Here is a 21717-nt window from a genome sequence, read left to right on the forward strand (position 1 = left end):
GGAGCCGGAGAGGTCGAGGCTGCAATGAGCTATGATCGCTACACTCCAGCCTGGGCAACACGGCGAGACCTTGTCTCAAAAAAAATTTTTTTTAAAGTGTGTGTTTGGGTGAATGACTGATTGTTAGGCAGAAGTTGGTGACCCATGGCGACATGGGGCCGCCGGAGGGGCGGAGAGATTGGTGATCCAGAAACCCAAGGGGACCTGGGGCGAAGGAGTGCGACCGGACCCACACCTGGGCAACCGCGTCTCCAGCCTCCACGGTCCTGTCTCGCCCCCTTCCGGGGCAGGCAGAGTCCTCGAGGCTGCCCCGCCGCCTGGGCCCGGCCCCCGCGGCAGCACCCGAGCGGCCGCACCCCTACTTGGGGCTGTCTTGCCGGGAGGGGCGCGGGCGGGGCGGGCCCGGGCGGCGCTGGAACTTGTAGGCCGGGAGCCCGGGCGCCTCTGGGCTGAAGCGCGTGGCCGCGCCATCGACGGGGCTCCAGCCCGCCCAGGTAACGCGACGGCGGGGGACAGCCTCGGAAAAACTGAAGGGTAAACTGAGGCCCGGTGAAGGGACCCAGCTGGCCTAAGAGCACGCAGCCGGGCAGTGGCCGCCTCCCCCCGCCTCTAGGGGGCAAGTGAAGGTCACACTTAAATGAAAGTTTTCAAAGGCGCTTCGAAGGGCCTCCGGCTGGGCTGGAGCTTTCCCCACCCCACCTCCTTCCATCGTGGATACACTCAACAAACATATCCCAGAGCCCCCTCCCTGCCAGGCCCTCCAGCTCGGGCGAAACATCCCAGGTCTCTGTTCTCGCGGCGCCCAAATAGCAGGGGACGGGCTCCAGGCAGGCGAACACACAGGGCGGGGAGGGGGGAAGCTCCGCGAAGGAAGGAGAGGAAACCACGCGGGGCAAAGGGCAAGGGGGGCCGCGAGCAGGGACAGGAGCGCCAGGAACGAGGAACGAAGCGGGAAGGGAGGAAAGGAGGCCGAGGCTTCCGAAAGACTCGGGGTCCCATCCCCATTGAGCAGAGGGCTAGAGCGGGACCTGGGGAAGGGAGAGGTCAGAGGTCAAGGCTGCGCGTGGAGCATGGGCCGTGGAGTGGGGGAAGGGGCGGACAGACTCCTCCCCGCCGGCAGCCAGGGCAGAGGGTGACGGAGGAAACGCGGGGAGCTCCTCGGCGCTGGAGGAAACGTGGGGAACTCCTCGTCGGCCTCGCGGTCCCCCACAGCCCACGGAGTGCCACTCCCAGTCCCCACAGACTCCACCTGCGTCGTCCTGTGCTGAGGGGAGGCCGCAGGGCTGGGGCCGGCAGTGACCCGGCTTAGAGCTGCTGTTTCCCAGCTGCACAGGTCGCAACCGCGGGTTCTGGAGATGAGGCGGGCTTGAGGTCCCCCAGTCTCGGCTTCAGGGGTGGAGAGTGTGACCCGCAGGTTCAGGATCCCAGGGCCTGTGCAGTCACACGGCCCTTCCCTTCGCTCAGAAAAGCCCGGGGCTGGGTTTCATGCTCAACCAATGCCAACTTGAAATTCCTAGGTTTTGAATCAGGGGCCCCGCATTTGCATTTTGCACTGGGCCCCGAAAATTCTGTGGCTGGCCCTGCCCGGTGTGAAGCTCACAGAGCCCCAGTATAGGCCGCCCTTCTATGGCTGGGGGCCGGGATGAGGGACCGGGGTCTGCTCTCAGCTTGCCCCCAAGGGTCCCAGACACCAGCCCAGAACGGGGTGGAGCTGGAAAGAGCCCACAACTGCTTCCTCTGCCCAACCGCTTCTATGGCTGCACCCTGGTGTAGCTCCCTCCGGGGTCGTATGCTCTATGTTTACTGGCGGAATTGTTTCTCAGTCCTAGACGCTCCGTGGGGCCAGGGAATATGATCTGTGCTCCGCTGCAGCCTCGCGCCCAGTGACGCATGGGGGCCCTGGTAAATATCGGTCGGATGAACTAATCTTACACATAAAACAGAAATCATTTCACTTTTTTAATACGACACGTGGCTGTTCCCTAAGTCGCCCTGGGTTAAATACAGACTCTACAAGATGCTAAAAACCGTTTACATTTAATTCACCAGACGGTGCGCTCCACGAGGTCAGCGGCCTGGCCCCCCTGGTTCAGGGCTGTGCTTAGTGCCTGCAACCAGGCGGGCCCGCGGGGGCAGCCTGGAGAGAAAGGCGCGCCCAGCGCCCCCAGGCCCGGATCCGCCCTCAGCCCGCGTGCGCGCCCCTCCCCCCGATCTCCGCGCGCCCGGGCGCGGCTGGGCGGGGTTGGGACTACGCTTCCCGGCGGTCCCCGCGCGCCTGGGGCGGGGCGGAGCCGGCGGGGGGCGGGGCTGAGCTGGCCGGGGGCGGGGCCGGCTACAAAGCCCGGGGGCGGCGCCGGGGCGCAGAGTCCCCGCAGCGCCGGTCGGGAGCGCAGCGCGGCGCAGGTCGGCGCGCACGGCGGGAGCGGCGCGCAAGTGGTCGGGCCTGGCGGCTGGACGGGCGCCCCTCGCTGCCTCGCGCGCTCTCCGCCGCCCCCCATGAGCGCAGCCCCGCGCGGCCCGGGTCCGTAGGCGGCGGGGCGCCCCCCATGCTGCTGCAGCCCGCGCCGTGCGCCCCGAGCGCGGGCTTCCCGCGGCCCCCGGCCGCCCCCGGCGCCATGCACGGCTCGCAGAAGGACACCACGTTCACGAAGATCTTCGTGGGCGGCCTGCCGTACCACACCACCGACGCCTCGCTCAGGAAGTACTTCGAGGGCTTCGGCGACATCGAGGAGGCCGTGGTCATCACCGATCGCCAGACGGGCAAGTCCCGCGGCTACGGCTTCGTAAGTGGCCCCCGCCCCCGGGCCCGCACCCCGCCGCGCACCTTATCGCCGCCCGGGCGCCGAGTCCACTCCGGGGCACACGCCCAGCCGGCCCGCGGCCGCCCCCGTCCCAGGCGCCTCCCGCCGGCGCCCGCACCTGCCGCCTCCCCCGGGCGCGCTCCTGCCGGTCCCGCCCCCACCACCCCGGGCCTGGGGCCCCGTCCCCACCCCCACCCCCACCCCTGTTTTAAAAGGAAGAGCCTCTGTGTTCAATTAGGACTCCTAAGTTGGTGGGGAGGTTTTGGAGCCAGAGGGTACTCGGGGTTTCCTGAAGCAGCGGCGGGTGAGGAGCAACGACTCCACCCCGGGGTGTTAGGAGCCCTTCGGCCTCCCCCATATTTTCCACAGCCCCCTCAGCCACCCCAAATAAACATCAGCTTAAGTAAAAACGGCTTGAAGACACTTTCCTACTTCCCTTCCAAGTGCAACGTCGCAGACTCCTTCCCAGAGGGAAGTCTCGGCCCTCACTGGTGGACAGTCCAGGCAGCCCCCCCACCTCCCTTCGGGGTTCGTTTTTGCCCTGTCCCCGCAGGGGATTATTTTTGTCCTTGAAGGCCACATTTCCCAGGCCTTGAACTTTGAGAAGAGGAGCTGGAATCCAAGAGGCATCTTTGTGGGAGGGCCCCAGGTAGGGGTCAGAGGAGCTTTGGCTCAAGGACCCTGGGTTACAGGCACCCTCAGAGGAAGGGAAGAGAGGGGTGGCAGCATCCGGTGCCAGGGCGGAGCCCTCTGCCCCTTTCACCCCTGCTTTCCCTCACGGCAGTCCCTGATATGTCTGTGGCTCCTCCAGGTGACCATGGCCGACCGGGCGGCAGCTGAAAGGGCTTGCAAAGACCCGAACCCCATCATCGACGGCCGCAAGGCCAACGTGAACCTGGCATATCTGGGCGCCAAGCCCCGGAGCCTCCAGACGGGTGAGAGCTTGTGTTTTCCTGCTTGGCTCTTCTCGGTTTCTATATTGGGTGTCGGTATCTGTCGGGTGGAAAGAGGCCCCCCCTCCTCGCCCCAGCAGTGGCAGTCGGCTATCATGTGCCTGCAGAGCCACCACAGGGCAGCCATCCCCCCCTGGAGGATCTAGACCCCTTCTCACAGCCTGTGGCCCACAGAAGGGGGCGGGGGCAGGGAGGGTACTGCATTCCAGTTGCCAGCTGTCTTCGCAGGAGGGAGGAAGTGGCCAAGGGGCCTGGAGGTTGGGAGTGCCGACACCAGTGGCTGCTGACACCTGCGTCACTGGCTGCCACACTTCAGAGGTGTGCTTTGGGGTTCATGAGGGGGAGGCCTGGGAGGGGAGAGGAAGCTGATGATCCCTTTTGACTAGAGGTGTGTGACTTGTGGGATTCTGCCACCATGTGTGCAGCCGGTGAGACATCGCTCCTGCAGCAAGGCCAAGTCCCTGATTGTTCTCTCGTTTTAGGCTTTGCCATTGGGGTGCAGCAGCTGCACCCCACCTTGATCCAGCGGACTTACGGGTGAGTGGATGTGGCTGGCTTGGGGTGGGCAGTCCTTGGAGATGAAGTGGAGAGGGCCTTGGGCTTCCTGGGTCTGGAAGGCTGATGAAATGACAGTTTTCAGACATGTGATTGCGTTTAAGCCAAGGGAGTGAAGAGAAGGCAGATTGCATTTCTCCATCCCTGGCAGAGGCCGCGCCACCTAGGGGATCGTGAGCCTTGGAGCCTGCCTGCCTTGGTGCACACCCCAGCTCCCTTTGCTAGGTGTATGGCCTCAGTTTTGTCACCTGTAAAATGGGAGTGGGCACAGCACATCTGAGTTCTCTGAATGGAGGGTTTAGGGTGGGCCTGGTGCAGGTAATGCCCTATTAAAGTGTTTGCTGATGACTCTTAGGGACTGGCAGGCTGGGCTCTTCCCCAGGTGCTCCTGTCACCTGCTCTAGTGCTGGGGCAGGTGGTGGCAGTAGGCCATTGCCTCCAAGGTCTGATGTTTGAACGCTGCTGCAGATACGATGTGTTCAGGGCGGAGGCCACCTGCCTGAGTGGCCTGGCCTGTGGGCTTCTAGTCTGACTCATTTAGAAGCAGCACATCCCACTCTTCTCCATCCTAAAATGCCTCCTACCTTCCTGCCCTTTTTAAAACATCTGATAAGGCCTGGCAGCTGCTTGGGGAAGGACACGCACACTTAAGGGATACAAAGGGTCCTGCCTTGTGTCCTGCCTCCCCACCGCCATGATGGATGGGAGCTGCTGCCCTAGCACCGTGGCATATTGATGGGGTTGGAGTGGAGGGGAAGGCAGCTCAGAGACCACCACCCCTTTTAGGGCACTGGCACTTCATGAGCTTTCTGAATCCGAATCCCTAATGCCAGTTGATCATGTGTGTGCACACACGTGCACGTGCACCGTGTAGATACCATGGAGAGACACACAGCTGGAGGAGTAACCTGCCTCACTGGGGCAGTGTGAACGAGGGGCCTGTGGAACCGGGCTGAGCCTGGCTCCCAGGTAAGTGGGTCAGAGGCCCCAGCAGAAGCTGTGCCCACTTTTTGGGAGCGCTTGGGGTTACTCGGGGGCTCCCTGCCAGCTTCCGTGTGTATTGGTGGATGTGTGCAAGTGTAGCAATGGGAGGAGCCGCTGGTTGAGGGGTGCTGAAGGGTGGCGGGGCCCTCCTAGCCTGTGTGAGTGGCCAGGCAGCTCAGCTTCCTGCCGGGGTGCCTCTGTCCTCCTGGGAAGGGAGTGTGTAGGGTGGTGGGAGCAGGCCACCCTGTCCGTCTCATCCTGGAATCTGTTTTGTAGACATCTAGAGTCATCTTAGAGGGTGTTTGGGGACACTCCAGCCTTCATGCCTTCACCAAGATTCTTCCTCTGGGGTTCAGGCCACAAGAAGAGGGTGTTCCTTGTTTTTCAGAATCTTGGCTCCGTTCCCCAGGCCCACAGCAGGCGCCTGGGGGCATGGGCTGGGCGGGGAGCTGCTGCCCAGAGGCGAGGGTGTGCGCCTCCAGTGCCTGCAGCTCTTTTCTGCTTACAGTGGGATGAGGCCTTCCCACCTGCATCTGGGCTCTCTCTGATCCACGCAGCTGCCTCTGGGACTCCATAACCATCAGTGCTTGGCCTCTGGGGCTTGCAGATGTGGGTTCGAATCCTGACTTTGCCCCTTACCAGCTAGGTCTGTCTTGGCAGTGGCATCCTCCTTATCCAGAAAACAGGAACATTAACTGCTTAAAACAGTGGACTGAAACTATTCTTACTTTATAGGTGGGGAAACTGAGGCAGAGAAAGGCTAACCACGTGTCCGGGCCTGGGGAGGGGGCGAGGTAATAGACGTCCAGGAGGAGATTAGAACACAGGTGGTGGGTGCCTGAACATATGCTTTCTTGGTGGGGTAGGGTGGGAAGGGCCCCGACCCGACCTTTCCCTTGCTATCCTGGAGTCCTGTGAACACCACCCGTCCAGAAGCAGTTGGGATCGGTCACAGAGTTTGCCACTGTGTGCACCCGACTTGAGGCGACGGTGTTTTGTAAATAAATCTGCTGGCTGGCCGTTAATACCTGTGACGGTGAAGAGGCCGCAGACTCTTATTTGTTGGTTGCCAAAGGGTGGAGACCCAAACAGGGACGGTGTCGGAGGGACCATCCGCTCTTGGTTTCCTGGGAGATCTGAACTCAAGCCTCTGAGAATTGCACCGCCTCCTGCCCCTGCCTCTGGGCCTTACTGAGGTGGGTGGGGGAGGCTCCCGGTGCAGCTCCCGGGTGCAGCGGGGCGGGCTGCCTGGGTCAGCTGTCTGCCCCCAGCCCCCGCCCACTGGAGAGCTGGAGAGCTGGGCCGTCAGCGTCCCTTTTGTCTTTGTGAACAATCAGGCCCCGGGAGCACAGCCGGGCCTGACTCAGCGGCCAGTTTTGTCGGCCTTGGGCTGGCAGCGAGGCCCGCCCTGCTGTTGGCTGAGGGCATGGAGGGAGGTGGGAGCCAGGAGCTTGGCAACTGAGGGTTGTCCACCATTAACCCTTTCCATGCCTGGCTGAACTCTTCCTCGACTTTCTGACCCCGACCTTTTATGCCTTGCCCTGGACAACTCTGAAGATCCCACTGCTCTGCTTTTAGGCAAGACCCTGTGGAATCTTCGCCTGGCTGGGTCTTAAATGTTAGTTTAGAATGATTTACCAAAGAACTTTACACTTTATGCTGTTTGCCAGGATTTCCTTGCCTCTTGTTTTTTTAAGTTGAACAGGCTCTGTGAGACCTAACTCACCTGTGCATTTCTGACTAACTGTATGTAGGGGGCCAGTGTCCGCGGTTTGGAGGAGCCTTCCTCTGCGGTGGCAAGTGCAGGAGCCTGTGGCCCTGGCCCGCCCAGGGTGTCTGCCAGCTGAGCGTGTCCGTCACCTGCTGGAGGGAGGGGAGCTGCAGCCGTCTGGAGAGGGTCTGTGCCCAGGCAGAGCTTAGTCTGGCCTGGAAGGGTACCCTGGTGTCAGGGGGTGTCTGTCCATTCCTGGGCTGAGGGCACCGGGAGTAGAGGTTTGTCTTGGGCCTGGCTGTGCCCAGAGCCTCTCCTTGGGTTATTTTTGAAGGACCAGCTGCTTCCCTGATGCAGGTCTCCCTGCCTGTTAAGGGGGCCCGACTGTGGCCTTGACTCCCGTTCACTGAGTGCCTCGCTATGTACATTCTAGAATGTTGGAAGGGGGTGGAACATCCCTGGCCTCCACCCCTAGAAGCCAGTAGCATTGCCTCCCCCAAGTCATGACTACCGAAAATGTCTCCAGACATTGCCAGTGTGCCCTGGGTTTAGTGGTATGAGGACGAGTATCTGTGAGTCTCTTCGACCTTGCTTCATGGTCACAAGATGACTGTCACAGCTCCAGACAACGCACCCACGTTCAGGGCAGAAAGGACAATAAGGGATAGTACGAACTGCCTCTGTCTCTTTTAGCAGAAAAGTGGAAGCTTTCACAGAGGCCTCCACAGGCTTCCACTTAAGCCTCACTGGCCACGACTGGGTGACAGGACGTGGCCACCACAGGGGCTCTGATATGACAAGACAGGCTCCTGGGACTCCGGGGTGTCAGGTACAGGCGTATCCAGGAGCAAGGGCCCTGGGGTCTGCCTGGGCTTGAGGCCAGGCCCAGCCCGTCTCTGCAGGCTCCTGCCCGTCTGTGAGTGAGAACAGTAACACAGCCTTCTCTACAGGGCCAACTTGACTGTGTGTAGAGGGCCTGGCCCTGGGAAGTCACAGTTTGTCAGTGACGCATCTCTTGCCGGCCCTGCTCCAGGGTCTGTTGATTGACTGCCTGTGCAAAACCGAGGCTCAGAGCAACTGAGAGACTTGTTGGGTTCACACATCCCGGGATGGTGGGGCCTGAGCTGGGGGCTGCGAGACTCTTGTCCCTCCCCCAAGGACTCAGCATCTTCCTCTGGCTAGATGGCAGCTCTTGGATGAATCAGAGCACAAGGCCCCGAGATGATGGTGGCCGTGAGACCCACTCCCAGGCATGTGCCTGCCCCACTGCGTGTATAGTTTCAGGGACCCCTACGTCCTTCGCGGGAAGGTCTCCGGTGCCCACGTTGGCTGGGTAGTCGATGGCTGCCCTTGCCATCACGGGGCCTTGGTGTGTGCATGCCACAGGGCCTGGACAGAGCACCTGGGTCCCCAGGGTAAGAGGAGAGACTGGGGAGGCAGTGATGGGAAGATGTCTGTCTCCTTGAGAGCATGGGATGTGCAAGCTGGGGAGAGCGTCAGCAGCCACTCCTAGCATCATTCATTCATCAGGTGTTTATTGAGTGCCTGCTGTATGCCAGGCCTGGTGCCAGGGATCCTTTGAATAAGAAAGACACGGTCCCCGATCTTAGGGTGCTCACATTCTGTTTGTGTACTCGTGGGCCCGCGTGGCGATGCGTGCAGTTAAACAGGAAGCTGGCGGAATGAGTGCCTGTGTGGGGACCTCACAGTCCCACGTCTCGAGTACAGTGGTGGGGAGATGTGTCTGTGTGTGTGATAAAGCTTCACAGTTCGTGTGTAGTTACACGTGACATATAAGGTTAGTTCGTGCAGAAGATGATGCGGTGTGCTGAAAGCCTGCAGTCCAGGTCGTAGCACTGTGCCTGGGTTAGTGTCCTGGTTTTGCTAATGTCCTTAGTTACTCTGATGTGCCCTTGGGGGATGGAGGAGGCAGGGTACACAGGACCTCTCTGTACTGTTTTTGCAACTTCTTGGGAGTCTTTTATTATTTTAAAATACAAAGTGAAACAAATCCAGATGAGCTGTTTGCAGGTGATGGCGTGTGTGTGAGTGTACGCATGCGCACGTGTGCGAGTGCGCTGGGGAAGGCCCCACTGAGGATGGGGGAAATGGGCCCTATAGGCCTCTGGGGAAGAGTAAGCAGCCCAGGCCCAGGGTGACAGGCGAGCCGCAGGTCGCCGTGGCGGGCACCGGGTGAGCACCGCAGGGCAGAGGCAGAAGCTGAGGTCAGAGCCAGGCGGCATGGGGGCTGGGAGGAAGTGACTCCCCCACACACTGTGGCGTCACGTTTTCACCCTGAGGGTGTCTCGTGGTGGCCCCGCTGCCCCCCCCAAGGCTTCCTGTTTGGCAGCTCATCTGGAGCCAGGCGTGGGCTGCGCTGTGGCCCTCCTGGGCGGGCGCCCGTGCCGCACCTGTTGTTTGTCCTGTCTGCTGAAACAGAAAGCAGCCTTTGGGTGGCGGGGGCTCCTCTCCGAGCATGAGTTCTCACCCTGGCTCCCTGCTGGGCCTGGAGAGCCTCTTCTGGAAGCCTTGGGCCAAGGGAGGCAGCTTTGTCTCAGGGCAGAGGCCTGATCACAGACCGAGGTGGAGGCCCAGGCTCAAGCTTTCCTCGTTTCGCCTCAGTTTCACCTTGTGTCCAGGGTGGACAGGCTGAGAACTCTGCAGTGTGCTGGGGACATCAGGACCTCCCCGCTGACCTTGTTTGGGTAGAGTAGGGAGTTGGGCACTGGGTCAGCTTGTCTGACAGATCTTTGCTTGCGTTGTACCCGGCTGGGGACGCCTGCCATGGGGGTGAGGGGAGACCCGGTCCCAGCACCTCACAGTGTTTCCTGCAGCGAGGTGCTGAGAGAAGGACAGAGACAAAGGAGGTCAGCATGCCTCCAAAGACGACAGGAGCTGGGGAGGGGAAGGGAGCAGCCGGGGAGGCTCAGGGCCCAGCAGGGTGGCCTCAGCTCCTAGAGGACTTTGATGACCCAGGGAGGCAGTGCTGCCTTCCTGCAGGTGACTCCCAGGCCACGCAGGCTCGGAGCGGAGGAGGGATGGGTCAGTCTGCATTTTTGTTTTCAGAGTGTTTTTGTTTCTGGCTGCTGGGGTGAGCCTGGACCGCCGAGGGTTAGGGTGGTGGTTGGAGGCCCTTAGAGGATGCCCAGTAATCCGGGCACGAGACAAGGGTGCTGCCTGCGCCAGTGGCTCTGGTGAGGTATAGTGGGATTCTGGGTACATATTTTGAAGAACCTGGGAAAGAGGAAGCCAAGAAGATTCTGGAGCTTTGGGCCTATGAAATGGGAGATGGACTTGGCCCTGACTGGGGTGGAGGCGGCTGTGCAGTACAGTTTTGGGGAGGTCAGGAGTTGGAGTTTGGGCAGGTTCAGCTGGAGATGCTGTTCCAGGCCTGGCATTGCCCCACAGAGAGGACGTTTGACCTGTGTCCTGTGACTGGCTGCCCCACAGAACCTGAATGTCCCCAGCTCCCGGCCCTCCCCCTAACAAGTCACTGGGGATTCCCGGGAGGCAGAGCCGTGGCCTGGCTTCCTGCCTGCCAGGCGCCTTGGGGACCTTCCCACACCCAGCCAGGCGGGAGTCAGAACCCTAAGAGCTGCGGTCTGTCTCTGCCGTGGTGGGGCAAGGCCCCTGGAGAGCAGGGAAAGTGAAATGGGCTCATTTGCCTTTTTCGTTTTTATTTTCAGAGGCGACTTTATGTTCAGAAAATGAGTCCTCCTGGGCCATGGTCAGTTATTTTCACTGAGAGTTCTGCTCTGAGTGTGGGCAGCATGTGTCCCAGGCACCATGTGTACCTCTCTCGCCCGGCCTGCCGGTGTGGGGTTCTCAGACTGCAGAGGCCCGAGTCCTCTGTCTTGGGGGCAGTGTTGGACTCTGCAGCATCCTTAGTTTACAGATGGGGAAATAGAGGCCGGAGGGACTGAGTGATGGTCCATGCGACTTGGACAGGCATGGCCAGGATCTGGACTTGGGGCTCTTCCTGCCCTTGGACCCCTGAGTCTCCGTGGACTGAGTCAGCTGGGGTGCTCTTGGCTGTGTGCTGACCCTGGGTGTGTTGGGGTGCAGATGCTGCCTAGGCCACATGGGAATGGGAAAGGAGGCAGGCACTTCAGATTTCCAGACTGGACCAGGCTCTGGGTCCCCCTGTCCTCTCCTGGGCTGTGGCAGAGCCAGCTCCTCGTGCATGCCCAGCCCTCCCGGGATGGCCTGGCCTTTCCAGCCCTAATGGTGGCCTGTTTCAGTGACTCCATGATTTGAGAGTTTGGTGTTGCCCAGCCAGGCTCTGGCACTAGAGGGAAGCAGAGAACCCCTGAGTCGTCCTTCCGCAAACACCCCTGACCCCAGCTAGGTGCCTGTGCCCAGTGTCCAGCGTCGCAGAGGGGCTTGGGTGGCATGTGGGAGGTCTGTCCCACCCATTCCCGTGGTTTCTTCCTTGGCTCTGCCTGGACTTTGCACAAGTGGTGGGATTAATTCTCTGGGAAACAGATTCGCCTCTGATTGGTGCAAGGCTCTTTTCCGGGGTCTTGGCGGGAGGATAGAAGTTTTCTGCAGAGGATGAGGAGGCACAGAAGCCCGGTTGTTCTGAGGCCGGAACTTGTAAGGAAACTGGAAGGGAAGGAGGCTCCTGCCCTCTCCTGTGAGGGAACAGCTGGGCCGTGGCTCTGCATCCCTGGGGAACAGGTGGGACTCCAGCGGCGGCCGTACAGAGGGCCGATTCCAAAGTGGCTTCTAAAGGAGGGAGCAAGTGCCCTGTCCTGAAGAGGCCGGTGGGCCCTGGCCAGACAGGAGCAGCCCTGATGGGCATTGGGTCCCCCAACCTTTGGGCTCCTACCTGACTGCACCTGGCCTCTGGTCTGTTTTGCTCACCAAGGGGTTCTTGTCTGCTGCCCCCTGACCTGGGGCTGAAAGTCCTAGGAGAGGGAGGGCCTCTGTTCCTCCCAGCATTCCTCAGGCCCAAGGAGGCATCGATGCTGCTGAGGCCTCTGGGGTGCACAGAGCATTAGATCCTCACAGCAGCCCCCTGGGGTGTGTGGTTCCCCAGAGGCAGTGATGAGGTCACCCTGGGCCGCCAGGCACCCGGCTGGGGAGCAGAGGCTGGTGGGCTGTGCCTGTCTAGCTGTGACTTGCTGGGTGGAGCCGTGCCTGCCTGTCCCTCCAGCCTACCCAGCCCTGGCTGCTCAAGGCTGAACTGCTTTCTCTGCCTTCTTGGGGCAGGGACTCGGCCTGGGAAGCAGTGGCCATTCCAAGGCAGGGGGCTCTTTTGCCTCCCAGCTGCCTGCAAAGCCGGGGCCTGCCTCAGACCGTCAGCACTGGGCACCTGCTGTGCTGGGGCACTTGGGATGCAGTGGCCGAGACCCTGCTTTTGTGGGGAAGACATTGTGCAAGGTAGATGACAAGGGGGCTTCTGATCATAAGAAACAGAGCCACAGCTCAGGGTGGGCCCCTGAGGGGTGAGCTTTGAGCTATGGGAAGAAGCAAGTGCATAGGTACGAAGGTCCTGTGGTGGGAAGGAGTCGAATCTGGGAACAGAAGGAGCCCAGGGCAGTGAGAGTGCAGGTGGAGATGAGTTTGAAGAGGTAGGTTGAGGCCTGATAACGCAGGAAGCCACGAGGGAGCAGTTTGGGTTTTCTTCTGGGTACAATGGGAGACAGCTGGAGGGTTCTGCTCCTGGAGGTGATGGGGTCTTGATGTTTTTGTTTGTTTGTTTTTTGAGACGGAGTCTCGCTCTGTCTCCAGGCTGGAGTGCAGTGTCTCGATCTCGGCTCACTGCAACCTCCACCTCCCTGGTTCAAGCGATTCTCCTGCCTCAGCCTCCTGAGTACCTGGGATTACAGACACTCACCACCACACCACCACGCCCAGCTAATTTTTGTGTTTTTATTAGAGACAGGGTTTCACCGTGTTGGTCAGGATGGTCTCGATCTCCTGACCTCTTGATCCACCCGCCTCGGCCACCCAAAATGCTGGGATTCCAGGCATGGGTCTTGATGTTTTTAAGACAGCTCTGGCCTCCGCTGGGTGAAGGATTCAGGGATGGGAGGCAGGCCTCCACCACCACCAAGGAAGGGCTGTGCCACTGCACCCATCTGGAGAGTTGGTGATGAAGGAGAGGGAGGATCGGGGAATTGAGGGATGGAAGCAGGGAGCTCCCTGTTGGATGGTGTAGGCATGGGCTGCAGTAGGGGGGAGTGGGCAGGGCAGTGCCTGGGTGGCCGGGTGGGCTCTTCACTGAGGTGGAGAGGGCAGGAGAGTCCCACCAGGGCCAGGCAGACATGTGCCCTGGCAGGCGAGCCAGGCAGGGGACACGGTGTTGACTGGAGCTTGGTGGGTAGGGTGGCGTGTGGCGACCAGGCCGTACCCTTGTGTGCAGGGCTGTGGCACCCGACCTTTCTGAGTCTGGAGTATGGGTGGGGGTGCTGAGGAACCTGCCTGGCACACGCACCTGCTCCCCATCGCCAGGGAGTGGAGTCTTGGGCCTGCGGCTGGACGCAGTCCTGGGGCTGGGCTGCCCTTGGACAGTGTGGGGCCGGTGGTTTGGCTGCAGTTTTCTTTCTCACCTGACCACTCAGTGGGTTCGCCCAAGCGTGCATGGCTGCGTGTGCCCCTCTGTATCTCTCAGTTCCCACCTGCCTCCTTTGCGGCCCGCCCCCGGCATGGGCACTTGTAGTCAGAACAGCAGGAGGATTCCTTGTCTTTGCCCTTCCCCACGTGGTTTCTGATGTTCCACAGTCGGGCGTCTCAGCCTCGGCACTGCAGACCTTTAGGGTGGCATCGTTCCTTGTGGTGGGGGCACCCTGGGCATTGTAGGAAGCAGTCAGCACCCCTGGCCTCGACCCCTAATGTCAGCAGCACTCCCACCCCCACCCCATATGCCTGGTTGTCAGTTGTGACAACTAGGACTGTCGTTAGGCATTTTCCAGCATCGCCTGGGGGCACAGTTGTCCTGGTTGGGAATCGCTGTTCTAGTGGTGCCTCTAGGGCCTCACAGCGAGCTCTGGAGGTCATCCTCTGTAGGACCCAACTTACAGATGAGGAAACTGCGCCTTGGAAGTTTTGAAACCTGTTTGGTAACTCAAACAAGTGCAGGGGCAAGGTGCAGCCCTAGGAGGGAGAGAAGCAGCTGGAGCCCAGCTCCTGCCTGGCGGGGCTTCGTGGCTCCTTCTACCTTAACTTGGGCCAGTGTTCTCACTCCCCCTTGGGGCCCTGAGGTGTGGCCCCTGCTGTGCCTTCCTTTTATTTTGAGCCGAATCTGGTGCCCCAACCAGTCCTTGTGGGCACAGCTACCAGCAGCAGACCCCACTGTGCCACTCCCTTGCTCTGTGATGGGGCAAGTCGCTTGGGGCCTCTCTGAGCCTTGAATTTCCTCTCTGGGAAATGGGCTAACACTAGCATCTTTTCTGTGGCTTTGTTTTTTTTTTTTGGAGACAGAGTTTTGCTCTTTCGCCCATCCTGGAGTGCAGTGCAGTGGCGTGATCTCGACTCACAACCTCTGCCTTCTGGTTTCAAGCAATTCTCCTGCCTCAGCCTCCCGAGTCACTGGGATTACAGGCTCCCACCACAACGCCTGGCTAATTTTTGTATTTTTAGTAGAAACGGGGTTTCACCATGTTGGAAAGGCTGGTCTTGAACTCCTGACCTCATGATCTGCCCACCCTGGTCTCCCAAAGTGGTGGGATTACATGCATGAGCCACTGCGCGCGGCCTTCTGTGGCTTTGAAAATGCTTCGTAAGTTATCCCAGGCCCTTTACATACAGAAAGATGAGTAGATACTGACACGCGATGTCTGCAAGGATCAGCAAACAGGAGAGCCCCCCTTCCTCCCAGCCTCCCCCACGCTTGTATTTGAGTCGCCCCGAGTAGGGCAGCTCCTTGGTGGCCCACGCAAAGCTCTGGCGCCGATGATGTGGGGCATCAGAAACCCGATGGAAATGACAGCAGCCCTAGAGGTGAGCGTGGCCGGAACCTGGCTGCCCCACAGCCCCAGGCATGTGTGTTCTGTGTCCCTGGTTTGGGCAGCAGTTCTTGAAGGCAGCTGTGGATCAGGACCCTGGGGCCTGTTCATGCAGATTTCTGGGCCCCGTCTGCCTTTGCAGTCCACATGGGATCCACATTTGGTGTCTGAGGCAGGGGCATGACTGCCCATGTTTGGAGAAGCTGTGGGTTCAAAGCTTCCATAGCCTCCAACTAAGGAATGTTTTTGAGGTTCTGAGAGCTGGGTGGGGGGGCACTGGTGATGCCAGGGACAGCCTGCTGGGCACAGCCCCAAGACAGTCCTTGCTGTGTCTCCGCTCGCCCCCTTACCGAAGGAGGCCTCTGAGACTCTACTGGGCCCCCTGCCTCTGCTGGCCAGAGCTCCTCAGCTTTCTCAGTGGGGCCTGTGCCGCCTACCGGGCTTTGTTCTGTCAGCGCCACGTGCCCAGTGCCTCCCACAGGCCTGGCCCTGGCAGGCAGCTGGGGGTCCAGACAGAACCATCTCTCTGACAGAGCGTGCTGTCCAGTGGGGCATCAGGCAGCATAGGGAGGTGGGGGACTGGCCTCCATGTGGGGTCGCGGGGCCTCACCAGAGCAAAGGCTCCAGGCAGAGGCATTGGCAGGTCCCAGGCCCAGGTGGGGAGGATGCGAGGGATTGAGGCGCTGCGGGGTGTGGGCTGGCACCAGGGGGGAGCTGGATGTGCGGTGGAAGCCAGGGGTCAGCCAGCCTGGCCGCCCCCATGGTGGGGGTGTGGCCGGAGGGTTGTGCACAGAGGCTACCAGCTGCCCTTATCCACTCTTCAGATGCTCATACTGGCGCCTGCCTCCACCCTTGTGCCTCAGTGCTGCTCCCCTGTGGCCAGCTCTGCCTCATCATTAGGTCTCTGCAGGCATCCCCTCCTTCAAGAAGCCACCCTGTCCTCTCCCCCATCGCTGTCCACACATCACAGCCCTCTGCTGTCTTGACTTCTCCAGACGCCGCCCCCCACCGACCTACCGACTCTGGTTTACGCGTTGGTGCGTTTTAGTGCCTCTCCCATCCTAGAGGCTAAGCCCCTCAAGGGCAGGGCTGTGTGGTCTGCTCCCCTCTGCATCCTGGCAGATATGTGAGAAGGGCGTTACAGCTCGAGAGCCAGAATTCGAACCCAGGCCTGGCTCCGTGCAAGGCTCCTGTTCCCAAGGAGGATGCAGGGTGGACAGCAGACCTTCTAAGCTGGGGAGAGGGGGAGGAGGCGTCGCTGCTGGGTTCCTGGCAGGAGCTGTCTGGGCCTCTGGACAGATGCTGTGGAGGGTTGGCTGTGTGGGCTGCAGATGTGGTTACAGCAGCCATTAGGGTGGCTCAACCTGGGAAGGTAAACAGCAGTAGTGTAGAAACTTCCCACACACTTCCCAGATGGGGTGGGGGGAGCAGGAGGCGCTGGGTGCCCCCTCAGGCACAGGCCAGGTGTGCCCTCAGTTGTTTGCTGCCAGGTCTGTGGGAGGAGCAGGGACCCGCACCCCTGTCATCCAGGTTTTCCTGGTTCCCACTGTTCCTGTAGGGCTGCAGGATCCACTGAGCACACCTGCCTTTGTGCTGGAAGCCAGGACTCCTCTCTGACCCTGAGGGTCCCTGGCTCTGGGGAAGGGGGGAGCACACAGGGCTCCTCTCTGACCCTCAGGGTCCCTGGCTTTGGGGAGTGAGCACGTGTTTTCAGTGGCCCACATGTTGCCAAAACGTGCTCCAGAAAGCTGCCCAGTTTCTGTCCCTGCTGAATGCAGGCGAATGCAGGGAAGGATGTTGTACTTTTCCTCCGGAGCTGCTTCCCTTGAGTGAGGGCTCTGCCTACAGGTGCAGGAGGAAGCTGAGCTTCCAAGTTGCCCCCCAGGCGGGCCTGGCCTGTGTAACACGCAGGCGTGCAAGGCAGAGGAGATCCTGATGCCCAGGGTGCAGTGCCGTGCCCTGGCAAGACTACTCTATGCCTCAGGCTCTGCAGCAGCTTCTGATGCTGCGGAGGTGGCTGTTCTATTGCCACCTGGGAAACTGAGGCTGAGCGGCTTGCGCCAGGCCACGCAGTAGCTGGTTGGCAGAGCAGGCACATACCGGGAGAGCTGCCCCCCTGAGCCTCGTTTCCCCCTTGCTGAGAGCTGGGCATGGTGTTGCATGGCTAGCCCACAGTAGGCAGGAAGTAGTGGCCTCGACGCGTTTCCACAGTGGCCTACTCAGGTAGGGTTAAGAGCACAGCTCTGAGGCCGGCTGACTCCTGGCCCCTCCACCTCATCAGCTGTGGGACCTTGGGCAAGTCACCTGGCCCCGTGTGTGAAATGGGCCTCATGATGGGAAGACCGAGCCGACAGGTCGATGCACGCAGTCACAGTACGGGTCTCCCCCAGCGTGGGTGCTGGCGAGTATGGCAGCTGCTGGCGCGGTCTTCTCAGTGGTCGCTGCCATTGCACTCCTTTGCTCCAGCATTCACGCAGTCACTCTCACATCCTCCCGGAGCTGCTGCAGGCCAGAGTCCGTGCTGGCAGGGACAGAAAGAAACTCTGTGAGGAGCAGGTGTTGGCTGGGGGAGAGGGCATGTACATGAGCCGAGTGTGCAGTGTCACTTGATGGGTGTTGAGTGTCAGGGAGATGAGCAGGGAAGGGGGACAGGGCTGGATTCCCAGACGTGCAACGTGGGCCTGCTCTTGATCTCGTGCTCTGCTGTCGTGGCTTCAAGTTCTCAGTCATTTGAAAACAACCATCCGAGATTGTTATTTTTGCACCAGCCCCGGGGATGTGGGGTGTAGGGCTGGGATGCGGGGGTGCAGTCTGGGAAGGGCCTTGCTGAAAAGGAGACATGGAGGGGAGGTGGGAGCCTGGTAGGGGCGTGAACAGCCAGTGCAAAGGCCTTGAGGCTGCAGCCTCCGGCCCGGTGCTGCTTCTGTGCCCATCTAACTGATGAGGAAAGTCGGGGCTCAGGGGGCGGGGGGGGCACGCATCATGTACCCCGCTGTTCTCTGAGCTGTTCCCCGACTCTCTTCTGGCCCTGACCCGCTCTGCTTGGCCCCACAGGCTGACCCCGCACTACATCTACCCGCCAGCCATCGTGCAGCCCAGCGTGGTGATCCCGGCCGCCCCTGTCCCGTCACTGTCCTCGCCCTACATTGAGTACACGCCGGCCAGCCCGGCCTACGCCCAGTACCCACCGGCCACCTATGACCAGTACCCATATGCTGCCTCGCCTGCCACGGCTGCCAGTTTCGTGGGCTACAGCTACCCGGCCGCCGTGCCCCAGGCCCTCTCAGCCGCAGCCCCCACCACCTTCGTGCAGTACCAGGCACCGCAGCTGCAGCCCGACAGGATGCAGTGAGGGGTGCTCCTGCCCCGAGGACTGTGGCATTGTCACCTTCACAGCAGACAGAGCTGCCAGGCCATGATGGGCCGGCGACAGCCCGGCTGAGCTTCAGTGAGGTGCCACCAGCACCCAGGCCTCCGAAGACCGCTCGGGCACTCCGCCTGCCCCCGGGACAGCAGAGAGACGGCTTCTCTTTAAATCTGGGTCCCATTGTGTCTTGAGGGAGGACTTTAAGAATGACCGAGAGCTATTTAAAGACGCAATCCCAGGTTCCTTGCACACCATGGCAGCCTCTCCTTGCACCTTCTCCTGCCTCTCCACACTCCAGGTGCCCTCAGGTTTGTGTCTCCCCCGCCGCGGCGTGGTGGGGTGTCACAGACCCTCTGCAGCCCGACTGCCCTGGACTGTGCAGAGATGCCTGACTCCAGGGAAACCTGAGAGCAAGAAGTTAATGGACTGTTTATTGTAACATGATCCTCACGAGCTGTGAGCGCAGTCGAGGTGTGAGGACACGGCCTCCTGTTGGAGTCGCATTTTCTCCATCAGGGCACATGGGCGGCTTCCTCAAGCCCAAAGGAGCTCCCAGGTACAGTGGGCCGCCGCCGGTAACAGGGGCAGCCGGCCAAAGGCCCCTTTCCAGTCACAGCACTGAAGTTGCAACTTTTTTCTTGTAATTGTTTTGCTACTAAGATAATTTCAGAAGTTCAGTCTATTTTTTCAGCGGATACTGCCGCCACCAAGAATCCAAACCTATTTTTGACTTGGAGAGACTTGCTTTTGTTGGTTCCGCCCATGGAGACGACGACAGGGTTTCTGTATAATAAAGTGTCTGCCAGCTCGCGGGCCAGGATCCTCTCGGTGGGATGGGCCCCATAGACAGGAGGCCCTGCAGGCCCGTGCGGGCCACTGACTGCTGCCGCCTGCCAGGGTGGCAGAGTGAGTTGTCTCAGGACCCCGTCACTGCGACATTGATGCTTCTCTCCCCAACTCCCCAACCACTGTGGAAGGGTAGAAGGGAGTGACCCACAGCATTCAGGCCACTCAGGGTCTAGACCACGGCGGTGCCAGCCTGGGGGGGCAGGGCCCTCAGCTCTGCCTGCTGGAGCAGTTGAGTGCAGGAGGGTGCGCCTCTTCCCTCTACCCCCGCACCACCTGCTGTGTGCCAGCCCGAGACGGTTCCTGCCTGTCTTGGGGATTGGTGGAAGGAGGAAGCAGTTCTGCCAGCTGTGGCAGGGCTGTTATGGGGCGTCCAGGGCTGTGGGGTCTGGAGGAGGGGACATGAGGTGAGAGGTATCCTGGCCGAGGGCGGGGGCAGCGGGGATCTCCCTCCGGACCTACCTCAGGGAGCTGAGCGTGCAGACGCTCCAGGGCAGGCCTGGGACAGAGTCAAGGCCCAGAGAATAAAGGTAGCTAATCTCATAATAATATTTTTATTAGAATGTTCTGATGATAAAAATAAAACTTGTTTTCTTTAAAGAAAAAGTTGGTCTGTAATTTTTCTCAAAACGCAGAGCTCCCCTGGTGCCTGGGCATCACCCATGCCCCGCCCTCCTGGCTCAGGAACCCAGGATTTCACTGGCAGCCGTGCGTACAGCGCCTGGCCTGTGCCGGCCACTGAGCCTCAGTAGCAGAACAGACGCAGCCCCTCTTCCCACCCACTAATGCAGGGGAGGCCTGGCGTCCCCTCCGCCATGCGTCATCCAGCATCAGCTTCAGACCCCGAGAGGACTGCGTTTGGGTTACTTCTTGGCACTATGGCTGGGGAGGGACCTGGACATGGTTTGTGATTGGCAGGCCCCCCAGATCCCTGTGGAATAGGAGGACAGTTCCCCAAGAGAAGGGGGTTTGCCACCGGAAGACCCTGAATGTGGGCTCCTGAGGACAGTGGCAGGTGTCCAGGACAACTGCCCTTAGGGTAGAGTTGGAAGGGAAGCCTTGGTCTGCGGCTGGGTAGTCCCAGCATCTAGAACTCAGAGTTGGGGAAATCACAAGGCCTTCATAGAGGAGGTGTCAGGGCTGGAGAATCCATTAATTCCTTCCTTGAATTGCTCACTCATTGTATCATCCCAAGATGTGTGCTGGGTCACGTGCAAAGCGCTGGGGATAGAGCAGACAGAGCTGCCCTTTGGGTTTATCATCTGCTAGGGGAGACACAGCAGTGCCCCGGGGTGACAGAGACTGACGGGTTTCCTGCGGGGAGGGGATAGAGATTTTGTGGGGGTCTGTACCTCTCAGGCCCGCCCAGCCCCTCCCTCCTGCTGTCTCAGTTTGCAAACACCCGTGAGGGGTCAGGGAGGGCAGCATGGGGCTTCCAGCCTGGAGGAGGAGACTTGCCGCAGCTGATAAGAACTTGGGGGACCACAGAAGGGGGCTGCGGGTACTGCCAGGGTTATCGTGAAGGCCACTTGTGGCCTGCATGTTTCCTGTCACTATCAGCTCGTGGCAGCCTCTGGGACAGGCCTTCGGGAAGGCCTTGAGGCCTTGAAAACATCTCCTGGGTCCCAGGATTGAGGGCTCTGGATGGTGACGAACCCAGGAGAGAGAATTTCTAAGTCACCCAAGCTGAGTGGGGAGCAGGGGCCAGCTGAGGGCAGCAGGGATGCAAAGCGTGGCCACCAGCCCTGGCAGCGAGGGTCCTCAACCCCAGCGCTGCGGCACCAACATCTGTGGCTGCTGACTGGTCAGCACACTGTGCCATGTGCTTTCATGGATGGTCTCAGTTACCTTCCAGGTAGCCCCATTAACAGACTGATGAACTAAGATTCTTAGGAGTGGAGCCCACATTGCCTGGACCCCCAGGAGATGCGGTGAGGGGTTTGCCTGGAGCTGAAGGGCGTGGGCCTGATTGAGGTGGCCGGGCTGTGCCCAGACATTCAGGCTGAGCCCAGCCAGGCCCGCCCTGGCCTTGAGCCTCACTGTGCAAGAAGGTTGCGAGTGCCCTCCCAAGGCAGGGACTTTCTGTCTTACCCACTGTGTTCCTAGCAGCCGGCACAGGCCTGGTGCCCAGAGGGCCAGATGTGCACACACACATGCTTGCAGATGTATGCTTGTGTGTATATACATGTTAACACACATTATCCCAGCCCCCCATACACACACACACACACACACTGATACAGGCATACCTATGCATAGATACACATATCCACACAGACATGCATCCACAGACACACTAACACATAAATATGTATGTGCTATACACAGACACTCCCACTCAGTGGTATTCAGGGATACGTGCACACAGAGAAACAGACACACACTCATTCTCAGACACACCATCACACATATACATGTACACACCCTGGCTCCCACACAGTACATGCACATACGCACATGGAGACACGCACGCACACTTACCTTCCAAGGCGCACACACATGTGCACACACATATATGTGGAGATGGACACGTGCACACACATCCCAT

At 60.2% G+C, this 21717-nt stretch overlaps 1 protein-coding gene across 5 annotated transcripts; it reads left to right on the top strand.

The window, feature by feature from the left end:
* The first annotated feature begins 2358 nt into the window (after positions 1-2358).
* On the top strand, positions 2359-19775 carry RBM38 (RNA binding motif protein 38). Of its 5 annotated transcripts, none has more exons than XM_033186826.1 (4): positions 2359-2783; positions 3613-3736; positions 4237-4291; positions 5682-6000. In XM_033186826.1, exons 1-4 carry the CDS (start codon positions 2547-2549, stop codon positions 5839-5841), a joined length of 576 nt encoding a protein of 191 aa, XP_033042717.1. In that variant the 5' UTR covers positions 2359-2546; the 3' UTR covers positions 5842-6000. The 5 variants fall into 5 exon arrangements, with proteins under 5 accessions (XP_033042717.1, XP_033042718.1, XP_033042719.1 ...); XM_033186827.1 differs by having other exon boundaries at positions 2362-2783; positions 5802-6000; XM_033186828.1 differs by lacking the exon at positions 5682-6000 and adding an exon at positions 5570-5603 and having other exon boundaries at positions 2363-2783.
* Positions 19776-21717: the final 1942 nt, after the last annotated feature.

This window comes from Trachypithecus francoisi, unplaced genomic scaffold, assembly GCF_009764315.1.
Source record: "Trachypithecus francoisi isolate TF-2019V2 unplaced genomic scaffold, Tfra_2.0 Lachesis_group21, whole genome shotgun sequence".
In the NCBI taxonomy this organism is placed as follows: domain Eukaryota; kingdom Metazoa; phylum Chordata; class Mammalia; order Primates; family Cercopithecidae; genus Trachypithecus; species Trachypithecus francoisi.

Bases quoted from the DNA above. Each gene is read 5' to 3' on its own strand.
- RBM38 (XM_033186825.1), top strand. From the start codon at position 2,547: ATGCTGCTGCAGCCCGCGCCGTGCGCCCCGAGCGCGGGCTTCCCGCGG. The intron at 3,737-4,236 runs GTGAGAGCTTGT...CTCTCGTTTTAG, and splicing joins GCCCCGGAGCCTCCAGACGG to GCTTTGCCATTGGGGTGCAG. The intron at 4,292-18,010 runs GTGAGTGGATGT...TTGGCCCCACAG, and splicing joins TTGATCCAGCGGACTTACGG to GCTGACCCCGCACTACATCT.